General features: G+C 35.6%; 1 protein-coding gene across 1 annotated transcript; it reads right to left on the reverse strand.

The window, feature by feature from the left end:
- Positions 1 to 1309: 1309 nt before the first annotated feature.
- fkbp5 (FKBP prolyl isomerase 5) lies at positions 1310 to 17991 on the reverse strand. Its single transcript, XM_066663369.1, has 11 exons — positions 17822 to 17991; positions 11974 to 12106; positions 9863 to 10007; positions 6814 to 6956; positions 6349 to 6463; positions 5916 to 6072; positions 5574 to 5664; positions 4962 to 5045; positions 4082 to 4267; positions 3086 to 3325; positions 1310 to 2716 (listed from the first exon to the last, which is right to left on the reverse strand). The coding sequence occupies exons 1-11, from the start codon at positions 17872 to 17874 to the stop codon at positions 2624 to 2626; spliced, it is 1440 nt and encodes a 479-aa protein (XP_066519466.1). The 5' UTR covers positions 17875 to 17991; the 3' UTR covers positions 1310 to 2623.
- Between the last annotated feature and the right edge of the window lie 4553 nt (positions 17992 to 22544).

The raw sequence follows: 22544 nt of genomic DNA on the forward strand, positions 1-22544 counted from the left end.
ATCCACGTGACCAGTAATATGTGTGAGGCAGGCAAAGGAGAGATCAAATTTAACAAGAAATGGTATTTCAAGATTCTTCCAGGCATTGATATTGTAAATAAATTGTAATATTTAGCATTATAGGTAAAAAGGATATATTTTAACCACTCTCCACCCCCCCCAAACTATTGCGTTCAAGTCTTAATTGCGTGGGGTCAGACAAAGCTGGTGACACGTTCTTATCTTCCTGAAGTAAGCAAGGTTTCACAAGCTGGATGGTCCCACGTCTCCTTAGCCCAGAGGATCAGGCATTCATAAGATACAAGAAAAATTCATTCATTATCTGTAACCGCTTATCCAGTTCAGGGTCGTGGTGGGTCCAGAGCCTACCTGGAGGGGGGCGCCAGTCCTTCACAGGGCAACACACACATTCACTCACACACACACACACCTACGGACACTTACCATAGGTCCTACCAACGTGTGTTTTTGTACTGTGGGATGAAACCGGAGCACCCGGAGGAAACCCATGCGGACACGGGGAGAACACACCAACTCCTCACAGACAGTCACCCGGAGCGGGAATCAAACCCACAACCTCCAGGTCCCTGGAGCTGTGTGACTGCGACACTACCTGCTGCACCACCGTGCCACCTGATCCAAGACAAATTTAAAATTTTAATTTGTCTGACCACGGAAAACATTTTCACTTCAGTCCCACAAGTCCATCTAGCATCTTGCATTTGTGGATGCTTATAATTCTGTGCCACAGTCAGAAAATATCAGTTTTGGGCCTTGCATTTAGAGATTTCTCTGGATTCTTGGAATCATTTAATGATCTACTGTGGATGATGACATGTATTTTAATGTATATTATGTAGCATTTTAAAAAGTATTGTCCCTGTCCCAAAGTTTTCTTTTTAAATGTTACTGGCATCTATTTCAAAATGGGCATATATTTACAAAAGAAATAAATAAAATAAATTCTCAGTTTCAACATTTTAAATATTGTCTTTGTCTATGTCCAAGTAAATATAGGGTTTAAATGATTTGTTCTTTTTTTTAAATTGTGCCCAGCTTCCCAAATGTTCTGCCCATGGGGGTTTGTATGTAAATTAATTTCAGAAATTAATATAACAAACGATTCATATCTCTTATTGGTCAAGATATGGGATGCATAATCATTTTAGATGTGGCTGGAAATGTAGAAGTACTACGTGTACTAAGGTCATTATCCATCTGAAGGTCAAATTGGATCCGACAAAAACTGATACTGGAAGTGGTAAAATGTATAATACAACAACAATCAACATAAATCAGAGAGAAGAGGTTAAGTTTCTTTTTTAATGATATTTAGGCCTGCCTTTTAATGTATTAAATCTAAACACACTGATCTGATAACAAACAAAATCCAAAATAATAACCATTATTTCAAACAAGGCTATTTTTGATAACCTCAGTGATCTAAAATGGGAAGAGATTTTATGTTTAAAGCAGATTGCACTGAAGTGGGAAATCAAAATCAACCAACCAAAACTGTTCCCAAAGACTTTGCACTGCAACAACCATATGTTATATGCTACAATGGACAATTCAAAGTGTTCTTCTGTGAAAATACTTGGGGAAACAGTCCTGGATGGAGGAAAACAACATAAAATGGCTTTTATAAACTAGTATGTTTTCAGAGATGTAGCCAAATGACCTCCAGCACAAATGCTTTAAACAATTCGGATAAGAAAATACATTTAAAAAAAAAATAACAGTAACTGGAGTCAAGAACGTATCCTGTTTAACAGGCTTAAAATCAGACTGTTGTTCCTTTAAATTATGTTCCCAAGTCTATGACACACCCTGTATCCCCTACAGAAGCATGCAGGAGTTTTTATGTAAATGTTATGTGCGTTTTTTTAAAAGTGGATCTGGGCCTGCCTTGAGTCAAAGCTCACATCAGGTGATTGCAAGCACAGTCCAGCTCCTCTGACACTTTCTCCAACTATCAGGGAGTGTGTATGAAAGTCAAAGCTGCAGCCTTTCACTCATCTGTAGTCTCTCTTCTGTTTTCCCATAAGGAAATTTGCCCTTTGTGTTTTCATCTTTTCAAACAAAACCAGCTAGAGGGACATTGTGGTCTATACATTGTTGCATGCTAAATTACCTCTAAGCCTCTAATATACACACTGCCACTGCAAATGCAAACGAAACCTTTCCCACGACAGTGAGATCCTTCTATGATCAGGATGTCATACAACATTATTATTGTATACATTTAATACAGTACTAAATTGGATTGTAATCCTGTGACATCATTGACTTATTTTATGTAATACTGAACAAAATATGAATGCCTTTTTTAGCTGAGGTGTGTGATGTGAGGGAGGTTGGGTGTTGGATGCCAGTGGTTATGTGCATTGTCTTGGTTTGTCTGTAGGAATGCTGTTGGGGCCTCTAGCCACCTCAGTGTCCATCGCTCTTGTACAAAATCATATTCGGAGCGTCTCCTTTAGGTCCCGAGTAATAGCACTCACATCATGAGTTCAGTGGTGAAGGTGAGGGGTCCATGCCCCTCCATGCGGCCCCCACTTTTCCTAGGGTGCATGAGCTTCACCCACTCTTTACAGGCAATAGCCTGGTGGCCTGAGTGTTTTTAGAGGCCGTCCTGACTCCGTCGAGGCTTCTTCATAGCCTTATTGTTCTGATCAACGACGCTCTCCTCTTTCTTTCTTTTTAATCGGCCAACCTGCAGGGACACAACCAAAAAATAGTAATAATAAATAAATAAATAAATAATAACAACAACAACAACAAATTTCACCGGTAATTTTCTAATCACTTAATTTTTATATTAATTTTTTTAAATAAAATTATAATTATTCATTAATGATAGTCATTTTTAATACTATGCATTTTGTCCAATCAATGATCATTTCCATGATGATTTGAAATAATAATAAAGTGCAATATAAACTTTAATACTTTTATAACTAGCTAATTATCATGTTAAATGCAGAAAAAATAGATTTCTTTAACTGGACAGTGATAGTGATATAAAGATTAAACTCTGTTGAGAGTGTATGAGTGTACTGAGCTCAGAGCAGTGCAGGTGTACCTTGGCGTCATGTTCAGCGAACCTCTGGAACATGTTGGCGTAGATCTTCTTGTCACGCTCGTGGTGTTCACGGATCTTGCGCTGACAGACAGCGATCTGACTGCGGGCAGCTCGGTTGGAGGGGTTAACATGCAGAACCTGCCGGAAGTCCACCAGAGCCAGAGAGAACTCATTCTTCAGTAGACGGGCTTCCCCTCGCCTGTACAGAGCCTTCTCATTCTCGGAGTCCAGCTCCATCACCTGCACACGGCAAACACGTTCAGCTCCATGGTTCTGATTCTGTTCTATTTATTTGTGTGTGCAGTAGGTCTGGGCAAAATATATGAAAAATTATTACTGATTTTGTTTTTTTTAAACTGATGACGTTTCTTTAAAAAAGTTGAAAGCACCGTTCTCTTACTTTGAACAGCTGCTACTTCCGTAAACTAGGCGTCTGTAAATTATTAAACACAAAATACCTAATAATTATCCACACTCCATGATATTGCTTCTCTTTAGCTCACTGTAACCCTGATGAAACTTAAAGTGTTGATGTACACTTGTGAAATTGCGATGTATCCTCATAGATCTACTCTCCTTAAATCTAAGGATAAGGAGATACTAATCAATACTGATTTAAAATGAATTTTAATAGAAAACACTGTAGGCCAGTGCTGGCACAACAGGTTTATATTGTTGTCACACAGCTCCAAGCCCTGCCTCTGGTGACTGTGAGGATTTGGGTGTTCTACACTTGGTGTGTTCTTGCCACGTCTGCATGTGTTTCCTCTGGGTGCTTTGATTTTCCCCACACAGTCCACAATCACACATTGGTTGGTGGATCGGCAGTTCAAAAAGGGCCCATAGGTATAAAATGTGAGTGGGTTGTGCCCTGTGATTGGTGGATTGGTGCCATGTCCATGTGTTTTTCTGCCTTACTCCCTGTGAATCCAGGTAGGATCCAGACCCACCACAACCTTCATCTAGATAAGCCAGATAATGAATTTATGAAAGTACCTTGTTGCAGTTCTCCACCGTTTGTGAGTACTCGCGCAGACGCAGATAGCACAGAGCGAGGTTTAGATGGGCCACAAGCAAGAGAGCCTGGATATCCTGCTGTTGCTCTTTGCCAATTCCACACTCCATCTCCAACCATGACACAATCCGCTGATACTGAATAACAGCATGATAGTACCGTCCAGCCTGGAAAAACAACACAAACACAGGTAAACATACACAAGAGAATCACACAGTCACTGAAAGTCTTACATGCAGAGGTACCTACTTACATTTGTTCAGTTGCATGTAATCAAGTGGACCTCGCATGACACTGAGTATTTTATTACTTAGCCTGAATATATTTGAAAGGAAATTTGTACTCAGTTGAATTTTAGTCATTAATTTTTCTGCTTAATTTTGCTATTTTTTCCTGAAATCATCCGTATTGCTTTGCAACTGAAACATTTACTTCTAAAATGTGACCACATGTCTCAAGTTAGAGGTTAGACATTTTATTTTAAACCCAGAGGATGTCAGATAGTGTTCTGGATCTACTAAAAAGTTCCACTGCAGTTCTCTGTACCTAGTTTGTGCACTTCTCTCAAGTAGCTGATTTTAAAAGCTTTCTTACTTGAAATAAATATCCAACTTGAGTACAAGTTTAGGCAACACTTGACAGCTCTCTGCACAGAAACTCTGGGTTATATTCTGCATCTAACCATGATACTACCTTATGCTTCATTTAATCTCAAAGGATGTTCATGCAGAACGTTGCTGAACTGAGTCTGTGATGTTGTGATAGCAAAGGCAGCATAAATGTTAATGTGGAATGTTCTATTTTGTCTAGAGCAACCAAAAGAGAAAAAATAATGAATAAATGAAAAATAAAACTTCTCACCTTGAAGTACTGGGTTCCTTTCTGCTTGACCAGAACAGCCTTCTCCAGTTTCTCGTTCAAGTCCATTTCCCAGGATTCTTTGGCCTGTGAAACAAGTGTGAGTTATGTCTTTAATTCTGTGAATGCTAGAGGTAGTGTCTTCTCCTCTCCTAATTGTAAATTAAATATTAAAGAATTTTAGACATGTTTGTACAGAAATCAAGCTGTTTGGGGAATAAAATTGCTCACAGTTAGACCTTTTCAAATAATGATGATCTACATTTTTTGCTAATATTCGTTTGCCCATGCTGACATTCATTATTTTTATGCATTTATTGGCAGATACCAATATATACATAGTTGCAACATATAAAATGTTAAATTTGGGACTACATCTAACTACATTATTATTATAAAGAATGTGATCTTTATTTCTATAAGATGAATGCAGGTTTTTGCACTGTAAGCCTCTAAACAATTATTTACCATAATTATGTGATTTAAATTTCATCATGCATCCCTGTTTACGTTAACCACATTAACAACTTACTATCGCATATAAACATACATTTCTGCTAAAGAATTAGGATCAATTATTTAAAAATGATTCTTTGATACAAAAAAAACAATCACCTTTTCAAAGTCTTTGAGTGTCACCTCATACAGCAGTTCTTCATTTGGTCCAATGTCGTATTCTGGCTTTCCTTCTTTGGCATAACCGTATCTGTAAAGCAGTACACATGATGTAAGCATACACTGTTTTAGCATACACGTAAACGTGTTTACATGTTATATACTATGGAAATGCCAACTTTATAGAATAGGAACAAACGGCATTCATTTATTTAGCTGTAAAAGTCCTGATATTATTGTCATATACTGTTTTTGTCTAGTCCATAATGCTGCTTATATTATTTAAACTATGCTTTAAAATAATCCTTTTGGGGCTGTAAAATAAATTTTCCCTGAACCTACTTGGGTTTTAGATATAACAGACAGCATTCTCCTTTCTGCATCTTCTCCATGGCACGGTCCACTCCCAGAGGAACTCCCATGTCCTCAGATTCTCCCACAACAAAGGTGATGTCCCGTGTCTCGAACAAGCGATCACCACACCGTCCTTCCAAATGGACTGTAGCATACAGACAAAACAATGGTCTTGTGTTGTTCTTGTCTTATGTGTTCTTATATATCACAAATAGTTATATTCTGACCACATAAACTGTGTTTCTCCAAAATTATATTTATTGCATCACTTGGGTCTCTCTCTCTTTCTACATCACTTGAATATATTAGCTGCTCCTTATACTTTGTGAAATGTATACAAATAAGCAAAATAACAAGTTTTTAAGAAATTATTATACATATTATTTAAGAAATATGATGATTAAAGCACAGCTGGATGTACCATGAACAGTGGCACCCTCATTGGGATTGTTGTAGCCTTCACCTTTGACCTTTATTCTCCTTATGATTCCACTATCCTCTGTAAGCTCCTCACCTTTGTAGCTCAGCAGCTCAACCTGAGAAGGGGCCAAAAGCTCAACTGATCACTGGTGTAACACAATTATAAATGTTGTGTCTTAACAGTAACCTTAAGACAATAGTTAACCCACTTCTACCACCAAACAGTACCAAAAATATTGTAAAACTGTAAATATGCAACTCATATTAGCTAAATGAGAAGAACCAGAATTGTTTGTAATGCTTAAATGAACCAGTTTATGCTTTAAAAGCAATCCTTCCATATATAGGTGTCTGTATAATATCTGGTTCATAAAACAAACAAGAGTCATGGAAGAAGATGGTTGATTGCTGCTTTAACTGCTCCTTAAAACCTATATAGCTCTTTACAGAATGCAGTAATTTGTACCTCAAAAAGCAGAATAGAGTTGGGGGGGACTTTTGGAGGGCTTCCAGCAGAGCCATAGGCATATTCAGGTTTACAGAGCAGCAGACAAACCTCCCCTTTCTGCATGGAACACACACCAATATCCCATGCCTTTATCACTTGACCTGTAACAAACCAACAGAGAGAACACCATCAATATGCAGTACCACCAGTTATGGTAATGGTGTCGTAAAAAGGTAATAAAAACCGTGGCTGATTACTGCTATTGTTCGAGCAAATGTCCTTACTTCAACTTCACATATCAAGAGTTTCTACTGTTGTTTTGCAATGCATAATCAGGAATATGTAATTACATAATAATCTTTGATTTGCATTTATTACCAGTAGCACTGACCTTGAAATTCAGGTTTTTAATTTCAATGTCAGGAAATTAATACAGTTTAAAATGTGGTTTTGATATTTAACAGTTAGATATTTCATACAATATTTCACCAGTTCCATTTATATTTTAGCTTTTTATTATACAAATAAAGGGTGATTTTTCATGTCCTAAAATTCCAAATAGACATTAAGTTCATTAGCAATTAGCAAATACACAGAAGCCTCAGATACTAAATATACAATTACATATTACATATTTCAATCTGACATATTTTTGTCTGTTTCCATTTCTTAGTAATAGCTAAAAATCCTTTCAAACTATTCCGTTGAATCTTCTCACAGAAAAAAGATCTCCTTTAGCTACTTTAGATGCAAATTTAGAAAGGTGTCTAAGGTATGTTTGAATAGTTTCTTGTGTCAGTTTTACTGTTGCTTTGAAGATAAGCATGTCAGTGACCCCTATGGAAACAGCGTTTGTTGGAAAGACAAATCTGTGATTTTTAAATTGAAGCATTAAAAAAATTAAGCCTTAATGCAACAGTAGGGGTACAATAGCAAAGAGCTGACAATGACATTGGCTTGACTGTCATTTTATATTAAATATATGTATATTTGCCGATTTCTTTCTGATAAGTGTGTATTCATAGGACAATTCTGATGTTTCCATATAACTGGATCTCACACAAACACGGTGATTGAAATTGTTCTATAGTTTATACTTTCAAGAGAAATGTGTCACTTATTTATATCAGCAGCCCTTTATGACTTGTTTTTTTTTTTTTTTCATTTTAATATAAACTTTGTAGGAAATGGTAAGGTTTTACATGAAGGCAAAATGTCTACTTAAATTTTGATATAAGATTATTAGTTAAGTTATTAAAGCATTTTGGGTTCATTTTTATTGTAAAAATGAGATGTAGGCTCAATATCTAAAGAACATGTTTTGTTGTTTCTTCAAAAAGTGCTTAAAATACTACTGGCAGGATATGAGTAAGTAATTTAGTTGCAGTACAGTGGAGGGAGGTGTACAGGGAACAGGTAGAACTTGTCAGCAACTTTTTCAAACAGAATGTTCTCTTTATATAAACAGCCAGAGGGTGAGGTCATTTATGTCAAAACACTTCTACATTTTTATGTGACTTACAGACTAATTATGCTAAGTTAAAATGTGTGAGGTAAAAGGAATGTCAACTTTGCCCTGTTACTCAAGCTAATCTGTGAAAACAAAATTATATAATCCAAGAAAACAAAGGAAAGTAATACGGACATTAAGCTCCATATTATTATTATTTTGGCTCAGTGATAGTTCATCTGCAATGAAAACAACCTTTGCTCCATCTCAGTCATGCCCTAAGAATATGGATTAAAATCACATTACACTAAAACATAAGCACATGTAATTATTCCTCACACAATACAGCAAGTAATTATGTACAGCTTAAGGTCACTGAGCACTATGAAAGTTAATTTAACATTGGACAACCTGCTATGTGAGAGACTGATGGCAAAAAAAAATCAACTTAATATTTAACTTGTATATATTAATTCATTAATCGGTTGTCTGTCAGTTCAGGGTTATGGTGGATCCAGAGCCTACCCGGAATCAATGAGCTCTAGTCAGGAACAGACTGATGACAGACACTTGTATATATTACTTCATTCAAATTTTGCTATTGCTATTATGTGATCAATTTATCCAGAGGTAATTAGCAACTAGTAAATTATGTGTTGTTAATTACAATTATATTTTCAAATAATCTTTAAAAAAAGTTCATGACAGATAATAATTGTTTTTTCCATTTTTGAAACTAAGACTGTTTACAAACAGATGCTTTTGAATAAACTTGTTCTGAATGGGTGAGTGTGTGATTGAGTGAACTGATGAATAAATTTGAATAGTGATTAAGTATTGATTAAACTTTGCATAAACTCAGGATTAGAATCTGATAAATAGCCAAATGTTGTAAAGTGTGGATGTCCGGGTGCTCCGGTTTCCTCCCACGGTCCAAAAACACACGCTGGTAGGTGGATTGGTGACTCAAAAGTGTCTGTAGGTGTGAGTGTGTGAGTGAATGTGTGTGTGTCTGTATTGCCCTGTGAAGGACTGGTGCCCCCTCCAGGGTGTATTCCCACCTTGCGCTCAATGATTCCAGGTAGGCTCTGGACCCACTGTGAGCCTGAACTGGATAAGCAGTTACAGATAATAAATGAATAATATAATATAATTGACATTATATTACTGTGCAAATGTTCAGCACCTGTTTTGCTATAACCCAGACACCTCCTCACTTACGAGCTTAATCTTTTTTTTTCTTATAAATGTAATTTTCTGATAGATACAGCATACATTTTCATAGCAGCTCTGAGAAATGTTGTCACTGAATAGTCCTCTTTTCTTAATCTTTTTCCCCTCCCACTCCAGTTGTATACTATAGGCTGTGTTAATTTACTTGAGTTTGCTATACTTGAGTCAATGTTTACTGAAATAGCTGCTTTCACTTGAGTATGAGTAAAAACACTGTTCTACCCACATCTGATAAAACTGAATTATGGATCTGCATTTCAAAATTTTATAAAATCACATATGAATCATCCTCAGGAGATTTTGATTGTGTATGTGAAAACTTATTATAATTATATAATATGTAAAAAACAAAAAATATATGCTAGCGAGATACAAATAAAATACCTTTGCCCACATTAAAGACAAAGGGCTCCTTGCGATCAAAGCTGGAGTCAAACTTCTTCCCATTCAGCAGTTTGCCAGTGTAGTGGACATGCACTTTGTCCCCGATCATCGGTTTCTCCCCTTCTGTTCCATGCCGCTTCACAATCTTTGAAAATCAATATAACATATCGTCATCATCATCATCATCATCTTCTTCAAACTGGGCACTGTTACACAAAGTAAGTTCATTTCTACAGCACATTTAAAACATACAAGGCAATTCAATGTGCTTTTTCTAAATATGATTAAGGAGCACTACAAATAAACGAAAATAGGATTTTACCCTAAAAAATCCTAAATTAGGATACTTTAAAGTTATAATCTAATCTTTTACATATTAATGAATTCATGAGATAACAATCCAAGAATTTAACTCCAAGAGAATCATTTAAACCTAGAGAAAACCAGTACACAATTATAACATTGTGAACATTTTCCAGCATCATAAATGAAGTTGATATTTATAAATAAAACATAAAATTAAACAAAATATAACAATCTATAATTGAGACAAGGTGGCAGGGTTCACTGTTTTTGAGTGATTTGTTGTGTTCTTTCCATGTAGGCGTGGGTTGCCTCAGGGTGCTCAGATTTCCTAGCACAATCCAAAAACACCTGTTGGTAGGTGGACTGACTATTCAAGTTTCGAAATGTGCAAGCGGGTGCATGAATGTTTGAGTGTGTGATGACATTGTGATGGGCTGGCACCCCATTCAGGGTGTGTTCCTGACTTGCGCCCAATGAGACCCTAGACAGAATGAAGCAGTTACAGATAATGAATGAATAAATGGATGGACGGGTGGATGGATAGATAAATGAGTAAGTGAATAAATTATTGAGACAAGTATAGTGATTAAGTATTGATTAAACTTTGCATAAACTCAGGATTAGAATCTGAATAATAGCCAAACGTTGTAAAGCATGGATGTCCAAAATCATCTACACAGTACTTGTATGTTTGCAGACCATAACCACAACAAGTGGGTTTAAATATATATATATATATATATATATATTACTGTGCAGATGTCCACACGTCACATACTGAATTTCAAGAAAAAAAAAGGAGTCCATGAAAATATTAAGAGTCAGGGCAATAAGAAGGTAGGAGAACAAAGTTATCACCATCGGATTGGATAAACAATCCTTGAAAATGAGAAAATGGGATTCTGCTTTAGATCTGAAAAAATGTAAAGGGGTCAATCTGTCCTTCCTGTGAGAGGAGACACTTTAGGTCTAAAACAATGTGAAACTGTCAAGTGGTCAAGGCCATAAAATAGGAGAACATTCAATCAACAGTAATGATTTAGTTATCTGTAAGATACTCACTAAAATCAAAGCCTTACTGTGGAAAAACTATGGCAAATACACTTTTGATGCTCCCAGTTTACAATAATTCACTATTTAAAAGAAATTAAAAACATTTCAAACACTATGCACTTCAAATATAATGGTTTTACAAGAGTACTTTAGTAAAGTTCTACATTGCACCAAATAGGGCTCTTCTACTGTCATACTGTCAAGCTTGTAAACCCAACTTAAAACCATCATTTTTAAGTGTGTTGATAAATAAATATTTCATTAGAAATTCACAGCTTTGTATTCAGTAAATATCTTCACAATACTGTCATGTTAAGACCATTTCTAACAAAGCAGAATACGCAACATTAATATTAGAAAAAAAAATAATATTACACAATGTTCTACAAGACATAACATTCATTCATTTATTTATCTTCTGTAACCTCGTCATCCTATTCAGGGTCACACTGGGAAAAAAAATAAAGAATATAAAGGAAAAAATATGACAGACCATGTGAATTAAAGCAGATCCCCATCTAGCTAATTGTGTTTGGTAAGAAAATCATATTACATGTCTAAACCACATGTCTGATTTTCATCAGTAACAGTACTAGCAATAGTTCAGATTACACAGAGACAAGATCAAGAAATTAGCTGGTCAGCTGACCTGAGGTTGTGTTATCAGTGATACACAATACAATATTGCATAAATGAAGAAATCCTGACTCACTGAAGATGTAGAGTGAGAGAGATTACAGAATATCATGTACCTTACAAACTCCTCTGTCATTGCTTGGAGTGATGTCTACACCCTTTGAGTTGAAGAGAGCAATAGGAGACTGACTCATTGAAGACTCATCCCCAAATGCGGCCATCTCAGCATTCACACATGTCCTTGTTCCCCTGAACACAAACATAGACAAGTACTACTAACAGATCAGTTGGCATAAATATGTTATTAGTTATTATGAACACAGCATGACAAAAAGTATATAATATATTTGTCTTTTAAAATTGTAATGCGATGAATAAAAACATAAAAAAAATTGACAAATTATGACACCAGTGAAACAGTATGGTGGATCTCTTCACAGGTGTCATATTTATTATTTAAACATGCCCACTTGAGGTTTATGGAATTAGAAAAACAGAGAAATATGGATACATCTTTGTTTTCTAGACTGCGAATTTTAATTATTTAGACAAATGATATAAAGCATGTTTTTCTCCTCTAACACACATTTAATTTAGTGAGCGTGCCCTTGAATTTAACTTATTTAATCAATTCTATATTTATTTGTCATTTGTTGACCTGACAATCATAAGGTATAAATAATTTTTAAAAAATGATAAAAATGTCAGAAATTTTAATATTAGATCACATCACACTTTGAAGCCTGCCTTGTGGAATTCACCTCTTAAAATACGCTGTAAACTAAACTTAGCTCAAGTAGCCTCTAATAAATTGTGGGTTTCTGAAACTGTTAATTTTTAACCTACTGTACCAAAAATGTTCTATGACAAATCAAGCTGTCTCACGTCTTCTACAGAGAGCACATGTTTCATGTTTTAATACACAATTGTTGTTGATTTGCTGAATTTATCATAAATGAAAACAAGAACGCTTATGTCCAGGTATGAGCATTTTTGTAGTATTCAGCAAAATATGACAGTTACTCTATTAAAATGAGCAAAAGTATGTTTTATATATATATATACATATTCACTTCAAAAATCTACAAAACATGTAATTTGACATGGGGCAATTAAACACTTGCATGTATAACACTATTTGCTGTTAATGGGCTTGGAAATTTTTCAGAATAATTTGTACATCAATACATTATAAGAACAGTCAGCAAGACATGCCACAGCATCCCATATGGATGAGGAGGGAATCCCCTTTTTCATTAGGGGCTTTGCAGCTTCCTGTTCAGCTTTCCGGTAAAAATTACCCCCAAAATATCATAAATGAATGTAAAATAGCAGAGATCAAGGTCCTGTGTATAAGCTGCAGTGGTCTCAAAATCCCAACAATTTATGTCTGTGATACAGCCCAACAATCTTTGAAGAGTCATTTGAGGATTCTTAAATCTTCACATGTATTTATGCGCACACACACACACACACTTTTCTCCAAAGTGTCATTAAGATGACATTACATAGACAAATTTTATTAGGGCTTACCCTACACTGTAAAAATGTCTGTAAATTATACATTTAAAAACTGTAAAACAGTTTACAGGTTGAAAACAGTCTCTGTAACAGTGAAACACCGTAAATATTTTTATCAGCCAAAACACTAATTTTTGCATGTCTTTACTGTAAAAAACCCCACATTATTTCACTGTTAAATGCATAAATAATTATGGGTGATAAAAGTGTCCAATGACTAGGAGGAGCTGAGACTCATTAGTGATATTTTTAAGGGCTGAATATAGGATGTGATATGGCTTTATCTAAGTATGGTTATATCTCAGTCTCCACTGTCTCATTTATCACTATTTACATGTTAATTTTATGGCAATACAATGTTTCTTTGCTATTTTTATGTAAATATTATGGGTTTTTTTACGTTTATATCTGTTTTTAACAGAAGAGTACTGTAAACAAAACAGTTATTGAATGTAAAATTTACATTTGCCAAAAGTACTACTGTAATATCATATATATTTGACCGTATATTTTATGGTAAAATTTTGGCAACAACAGCTGCGAATATACATATATACACAGGGTAACCTTACCATAACTAATACTAGCCCAGCCCTAATCTTTACACTTACCCTAACCTTATTTTTTTTCTAAATCTAAGACACCTTTACCACTAAATGCTTTGATTTACACAATGAGGCAAATATTAATCTACATACACAAGATAAATCCCTGCAAAGTAAATGTTTAAACAAAGTTTTGTCCTCACAATAAGATTTACATCCACATCAAACAAACGTTCTCTCTCTCTCTCTCACACACACACACACACATACACACACACACACACACACCAGAACCCCAACCACAACATTATCACAGTCTAATTCCATATAGAATTCTCAGAATTTCTCAGACATACAATTACAAGTCTGTGTGTGTTTGTGAGAGAGAGACACAGACAGTGAATGAGAGAGTGTCCCATTGTCTTTGCCTGTGCTGTATCACATCTGCTCTTTAAAAAACAAGGCTGGGGGCTCTCTGCTTATGCTTAGGCACCTTACTGTCTGTGTGTGTACATTGTGTGTGTGTGTGTGTGTGTACATATGTTTGTGTGTGTGTCTGTGTGAATGTGAGAGAGAGAGAGATAGAAAGTGAGAGTGTGCGTGTGTGTGTGTGTGTATACACTAAAGCTCATGAGTATGTGCAGCGGAACACTATGTTCCCTCCATTCACAGTTCCTGGCACAATCTAATGGCGTATACCAAATTTCAGTTACACTGGAGCTACGAGATCACTCTCTGTCATTTCACCTCCCAATGTTAAACCAAACAATCTCATCATTCCAAGCCCATACACTTCATCTTCAAATCACACATTATCATAAATCATATATTCAGAGTACACACAATGCTCACATGAGGATCAGTGATAAACCACTATTGCATATATGCCACACATATTTTTTAGAACTTTTAAAGTTGTCTCTTTATCTGTTGTCTCATTTGTGCTATGTCCATGTGCCCAGAATGTCTTATCCCCTGGGCATAAATAAAATGATGTGAAAGTTTTGTATAAAACCTTTGCATTTAAATAAAGAGCTCAATAATATATAACAAAGTCTTCAATAAAACTTCTATAATGTACTGTTTCAGCACACAAAATTAACAGCTTCAGGTATACGTTCATATAACTCCGTAATGTTTAAGCCTAGAAGTTTACAGTTTATCTCTTTCAAATCACACATCAACACAATGTGAAAAAGGCAAATTTCACAAGACATATGCACTTGTCACTGGATAGTTTTAATATTAGTCAGATCAGGCAAGACAACTTTACCACTGGCACAACTATGTGCATAAATGATGCAATTCGGATGTTAATTAGATTTCGATTTTAAGCGACGGATTTAGTGAATATCCGAGTCTTGTGAGTATTATGTCTGTGAACTGACCGGAGAGATGTTGGACAAAAACAAATCAGAGAAAAGAACATTCAGTCCAGTCCTGCAAGATACACAATATGACTCAAGGCTCTTACTCAGAGAACTTAATGATTATCCTCACTCACACACACACACACACACACACACATACATATATAGACACACACACACACATACATATATATACACACACACACACACACACACACACATATATATATATATATATATATATATATGTGTGTGTGTGTGTGTGTGTAAATATGTCCTATTACAGAACAACAGAAAACTACATTCCAAACTGTGTCTAAAAGCAAATTCCTAAAAGGGTTTTACACTAAAGAATTGTGTATTTACATTCACATACACACACACAAATAAATATATACACAGATGTACACAGCAGAACTATGTAGCATATACAGCAAACAAGTCCTAGACCTGTGAACAAATTTGTAATTTAAGCTACAGAGCTTAAATAGAACTGAATTGTCTGAATAACAACTGAGACAACATACTAGATAAATAAAAAAAAACTAATCTGGCTTATTAGTAAATTTCCATTTTAACCAGGTATTATATCTTCTCTCTATATACAGTATATTGTCTATATAGCCAGTATTGTCAGAACAAATTTCAGAAAAAATCTCCAAAAAAAGGCATTTTTAATGTAAGTTAATGTAAAGAAGTTTTATAATACATTACATTGTGTCACTTCTGTTTGTCTTATTAGTTCTGAAACTCTGAGAGTGTAACGAGCAGATGGTATTTTCAAATGATGCAAAATATTTAAAATGACCAAAATCGAGTTTAAAGTTTTCTGTTCAGACAGCAATAATACGTTGGAAAATGAAAATGTGTCAGACAATATTTGGGACATTTTTATATGACAGAACACAAGGAGCAGAGAATGTGAGATCGGCTTAAAAATACAATTTACAAATTATTTCTTGACATATTTCTTATAATACGCGGCCACTACTCATGCGTCTCTTGTGCCTTGTGTGTGGCTCTTTGTCTGATGACTGAATTAAAGCTCAGGTCATATTCGTGTGAGTCGATCTCAGCAGATGCTTCTCAAACAGAGATGAAAATGTATGGCAGTTGACACATTCTCTCCTCAAATACATCATCTGCACTGAAACACTCTCTGACAACAGCTTCAATTCATACACACTGACACATAGTTACCACAAACAAGCACATGTTCGCAGCACATGTGTCTGACGTTTACATCTATGATTTATTTCTTATAGGCATTTACACTACTTATATGTCCCCAAGACAATTTTTATCCCACTAATACCATGTTTCTGCACAGGATATTATTCCAAAATGGCCCTGCATTTTTACAACAGAAAAATAGCAATAGCCACACACTTGCTCAAGCCTATGAAAAAACCCTTGAATGTTGGCCTTCAGAGAGACACCATATAATCCATGGCAATGCAGCACATTCACATTTAATGCCTTGTGTGTCTTAACGGATCTGTGATCTCATATCGACAGAATCTATCCATTCTTGAGTTTCTTTTCTCAGATGTCTGCTCTGGACATTTTGTTCCACTTGAGTTTTAATGAAGGAGAGGCTGTGCAAGGGTGTCCCCACACAAGCCCCTGGAAATTGAGATGGGTTCACTGAGTTCTTTTGAAGTCTCTCATCACTGATAATGGTGATGGCGCTTTGTCAGACCTCACATTTGCAGTTTTAACTGCATCATATATCATCTGTTCATACATGAATACAACATCCCATAGAATGTGCTAAAAGAGGTCTTAAAGTGATGCATATATTAAGATGTAAACACGAGGCCATAAGTGGCAATGAAATTTTCAGTAACCTACATGTTTGAATTTTCAGAATATGAATTTTCTGTAATATAGGGCTGCATGTACGTATGAGTGAATACACTCTTTAAAATAAAGGTGATACAAAACATTATTTGATCGATGCCATAGAAGGACCATTTTTGGTTCCATAAAGAATCATTTCTGCTAATAACGTTTAAATGGGTAACCTTAAGATCAAGTGATGGGTTTTAAACCGTTAAAAGGTTCTTCACACTCACATATTTCTTAAATAAACACGATTCTTTAGGGAGCCAAAGGGGTTCTTCTATGGCATTGCTCAAAGTATCCTTTTTAGCACTTTTATATTTAAGTGTGTGTGTGTGTGTGTAACGTAAAACGATGAATAAATATACATACGTTTAATGTATCAGTCTCTCTCTAGATATAGGCTATAAAATAGAGGTCTCTCTCTCTCTCTCTCTCTCTCTCTCTCACACACACACACACACACACACCTCCCAGGCTCTTTACATATTTATCAAAATATCTACATCTAGACAGTAAATGAGTGTCATAGTGATGATTATTATTTGGTGATATTCTGGGACCGTATTATTCTTCACTGTAGTCAGTGTTTATATGAGCAGTTCATGAAGTGGTTGGGGAGAAAGAGCATAAAAGCCAAAAAAAAACCAACAACACAGTATTAAAATAGTGAAAATACTCACAGTATTTCTCTTCTGTGACCGAGTATTCTCATCTGTTTTCCGTATATCCGCATGTAACTTCAGCTAGTGTTACCGGTGAGTGCAACATGTATCTCGAGCGCTTTAACGGCGCTGCGCGTGCTGCTGTTGCTGCTTCTGTGACGCCGCCCTCCCGGCGCGAGAGTACTCAATGTTCCACCGGCACGTTCCGCCGTGGGGCTTTTCTGTGTTTTTTTAATCTCACCCGTATTCCGAGAAGCCACGCCCCCTCAGCGCTGCTATTGGCCAGGATTTCCTAATCACAAACAGTCTACTCACTGATCAGTGCTCTTCATTTCAACAGCAGTGTGGTCTCACATTCTCTTCAGTGTGGAACTCTAAATTCAGTAACAGACAGATTCTTTTACTCAAGAGTTTGTGCTCAGCTAGAGGCAGATGCTCATGTTTAATGTTACAAAATAAACAAGAGGCACTGGGGATGGTGCCCTTATTGTAAGTTGAGCTATAAATCATAAATAGATTGTGGTAATAAGACTAGAGACAAACAAATTATTAAAAATTAGGGCGGGAAGCACTCTGTGATTTAAGGGAAGATTGATGTCGTTCTAAATGCTTTTGTGTTTTACTCCATAGCCAGTATTACGTTTCCACTGTAGCTTATTTGTCAATAACAAGTACTTCTTACTATATTATGATTTTAGACTTATACACACAGTATACATTTTACGCCATAGACTATACAGCACAGTTGCGACTATAAACATGTAAATGGATGTCCTACATCTTTTTTCCAAGCCAGGCTCTGCCTTGTTGCCTAAATTTAAAGTCTCTTTATGAGTGTATAATATCAGAATTCTGATGTGATGTTTTGTAAATCGATTCAAGGTGGCATCGCAATAATTTAAGAATCGATTATGTTCCACAATTTAATAAACATTTTCTTTTAGCTGCCTCGTGAGCGTTTACTCATAGCCAATCCTAATGCGGGGCGGGGCATGTCTGAATATGGGTGGAGTGAAAAAAAAAAACAGCTGAGTCTGGGCCAGATAGAGTGGGGGGAGTGGCTATGAGACCGGTAGGCGTGGCCAGAAAATCCTAGGGCAGGTCCTGTAAACTCTAGAAAGTAACACAGTGTTCCGGCTGTACTGTAGCTCTCCGTGATGAGAACACAGTGTCCCAGCACACACACACACACACACACACACTGACCCGGCGCCTGCCGCAAAGAACAGCCTGTTCACTGACACACCATGAGCCCTGCGCTTAATCCACACACCCAGATAAAATCTTAATTTCTACAATAGGAGAATCACGACTGAAATCATTATGATAAATGATAAGATGTTATTAAATACTTATCTCAATCCTTGCGGTCTGCGTGTTCACCTTGATGTTATAATTATCATTATTCTTTAATAAAGTAAATAATACTATTATAGTTAATAAGGAGAAAGTGAATACTATATATTTTATCTCAGGTTTATATAGACCCATTCACACTATTTTATGTATTCTCTTGTTCTGTGCATTTAATGGTTTATCCTGAGTATTAATTATCTCCCATCTTAGTACTTGTCTAGTCTGTTATATTTTTTACATTTTTATGCGTATCTGCATTCTGGACGCCTGTTTCTGCCACATTAAATAATACAAAAATGGCACCAGTTTTTATTTTTCATTAATATGCAATTCGCTATCTCAATATTTTGAGATACTATCTCATTATGTTGAGATAGTAAGTCAATATATTGAGATTGTATACTATCTCAATATATTGAGCTATTATCTAAAATAATGAGATCATCTCTCAATATAATGAAATAGTATCTCAATATATTGACTTAGTATCTCAAAATAATGAGATACTATCTTGTAATATTGAGATAGCAGCTTTCATATTAATGAAAAATAAAGTTGGTGCCTTTTTCAAAATTATTTTACGTGGCTGAAACGGGCTTCCATAGGCATTCACTAAGACAAATTCCTTCACTCACAGAAAGAAACTGCACTGTATAGGTACATTATTGTTCATTAAATATATAGACAATCTAATATTATCTTTAAATGTACAACAGTGTTTCCTAAAGGTACATCACAACCTTTTATTATAGAATTATTTAAAATAAAATAAAATACGTCCTGGTTATGAAATTAGGTGTAAGAGCTCAACACTATTTAAAAATCTACAATTAATATAGAATATGATATAGATATGTTCTATAGCTAAAGGTACTGATTATGTAACATTGATGGTACCAGTGACAGTTGAAGTTAGCACCACAGTGACAGTTTTCTGAGAGTGTTCTATGTGTATCATAATTGGGGAAATTAAACAGTTCTGTCTATTTGTTCCCTGTAACAACACTGAAACCTGAGTGGTTAAGCAACACTACAGTGCTGTCTTAAAATGGACCAAAAATAAATAGCTACACTGATGTTTGCCTCTGCAGATTGGACAGCAAAATAATGTACTACTTAAAAGAAATGATAATGACTCACAAGAATGTAATCCAATTTCAATGAATAGACTTATTGTGACAAATATTGGCCAGAAATAGGCCTCCACGAATACCCTACACAAAAATATCTGTAAGTCTCCACTAATTCTGCTGAACTAGCACATGAAATCATCTGGGACTTACAAATCTTGTGTCCTCAAAGCATAACTTTTTTCTGCCCTGGGGATAAGAACCAAAATAACACTGTTACTCTTCTATCTGCAACTTGTTCTTTCCCTCTTTGTGCTGCAAGAGACATGATGTTCTCCCCATGCCGGTTGATATCCCTGAAATCCTATGCCTGTTTGTTTCAAAATCATCATACTTTCATACTGACACTAAAGAAGAGCTCAAGCAAAAAAAAAAAGAGAGAATTACTACTAATGATTTTTATATTTATGTCATTCTTAAAAACTATGCCCTCATTTTTTTAGTGTCCGTAATGGATTTTTTAGTTTATATGATAAAAATTTGCCAATGTAAAGCTTTTGCTTGCAGTTATTTTGATGTGTGACAGCAGATTGCCAGATTTTCTGTATTTTTCTTCAGTGGACAGTTATCTTCATCATGTCATCTTAGAGGATCACAGAATCAAAGGATGCCTGGTGTGATGTCTAAGCATCAGTATGAGCTCAGCAGAGCTGAGTGAGCACAATGCTCATTAATGATGGCAGAAAACCGAAACTAAGTGAGCACACTGGGGTTCTTCAAGGACACAACCCTTCACACTAACTATGACCCCAATGAAGGCCAGAGCCCAGTATTTTTCCAGCTCTTCTTGTTGTTGTTAAAAAATAAAAACACTCTTTATCATAGCTATCAGAACAAAACCTTCTCCATTCTTCTCCATTGTTTACAATACAGTACAATATGTCCCAAATCTTTTTCCCATCTTCTGTAATGTTGCTATTTTTGATACACAACGATACGAGAACAAAATAAACTACATAATCTATTAGAACATGTCTGTGATGATTTGATTCCAATCAGCCTGAGAACATTAATGAGATTTGCTCACAAAAGCCACTACAAGTCATCCCTATGGTACCTGATATAGATGTATCACTCCAGAATACATAGTCTCATTGCTACAGAGTCCACTCCAGGCAGTGGTTAGCATTAAGCATAGTAAGCTTAGGTTCAGCTGCTCCAGTGTTACATTTCATTTCAAGCTTTTCTATTGTACAAACTTTGCATTCATATTTGAATGTGTGTTTTCAATGGTTTCAAACGATCACATTGCTGAATTTACACTTTGCAGGATGTCTGCAAACTTTGGTGTAATTTAGTGTATTCTCATATCCTGTGGGTTCTTCTGCCCAGTGTCTTGTTTCAAAGGCTTATAAAAGATAGTGTTTTCATGAAATGTAGTTCTGTGTAAAGGGTGCATGTGGTTATTATTGAGTAAGACTAACAACCAGTTTCATAAATACAAGGCAATGCTGTACTGAAACACGGAGGTGTCTTCACTACTGTCAGGCAAATCATACACCACACCCAGCCTCAAACACTGCTTATTCAGGTGCTATTTTTGCCTTGACCTTTAGCGCAAAGGTTCATCTTTAACATTGTCCTTGAATTCTGAAAATGTCTATTATGCTTACATAGTTCCATGATGCAAATAAAGTTAATTTTTATAAAACCATTCTCTAAGAAGTGTTTGTAACTCAGCACCTTGCAAAACAAGAACTATGCTTCAGAATAGAGGTTAGAGCTGAAGTTAGAGTTTACTCATTTTACAGTTTATTCAAATTTACACAAAATTAATTTAACTCAGTAAAAGTTGTATAGCTTTGAAGCTTTGAAATAGTTAATCCTGTACTTAATTATTGACAATAAGTAGATATACATTCCAAAGGCTGTTTGAATTCACAACAAATAAAAACCCACAAATCAATATGACTGTGAATAAAGTAAAAGGTAAACAATTTGGAGCAATGTAAAGGCAAATGTATAGTAGTGTAATGATGCAAATATAAGACTCATCACTTATTGAAATATAAGCTATGGCATTGCTAAAAAAGCAACTATTTTAATATTTAAAGAGTTCAGGAACCTAGGGTTGCAATAGTTAATTGGCACAGCTCTGCAAGGACACAGTTTCAGATTCCTTCATAGAGCAATTCAGTAGTGCCTGTTTCCACTATACACTCTCACTGCAACTTTGAGCTAAATCCTTATAATGCTATTGCAAAATAGACCAGAAAATTAACAGTGGTCTCCAAAAAAGTTCTGGATATTTGAGC

Source organism: Hoplias malabaricus, chromosome 3 (assembly GCF_029633855.1).
Source record: "Hoplias malabaricus isolate fHopMal1 chromosome 3, fHopMal1.hap1, whole genome shotgun sequence".
NCBI lineage: Eukaryota > Metazoa > Chordata > Actinopteri > Characiformes > Erythrinidae > Hoplias > Hoplias malabaricus.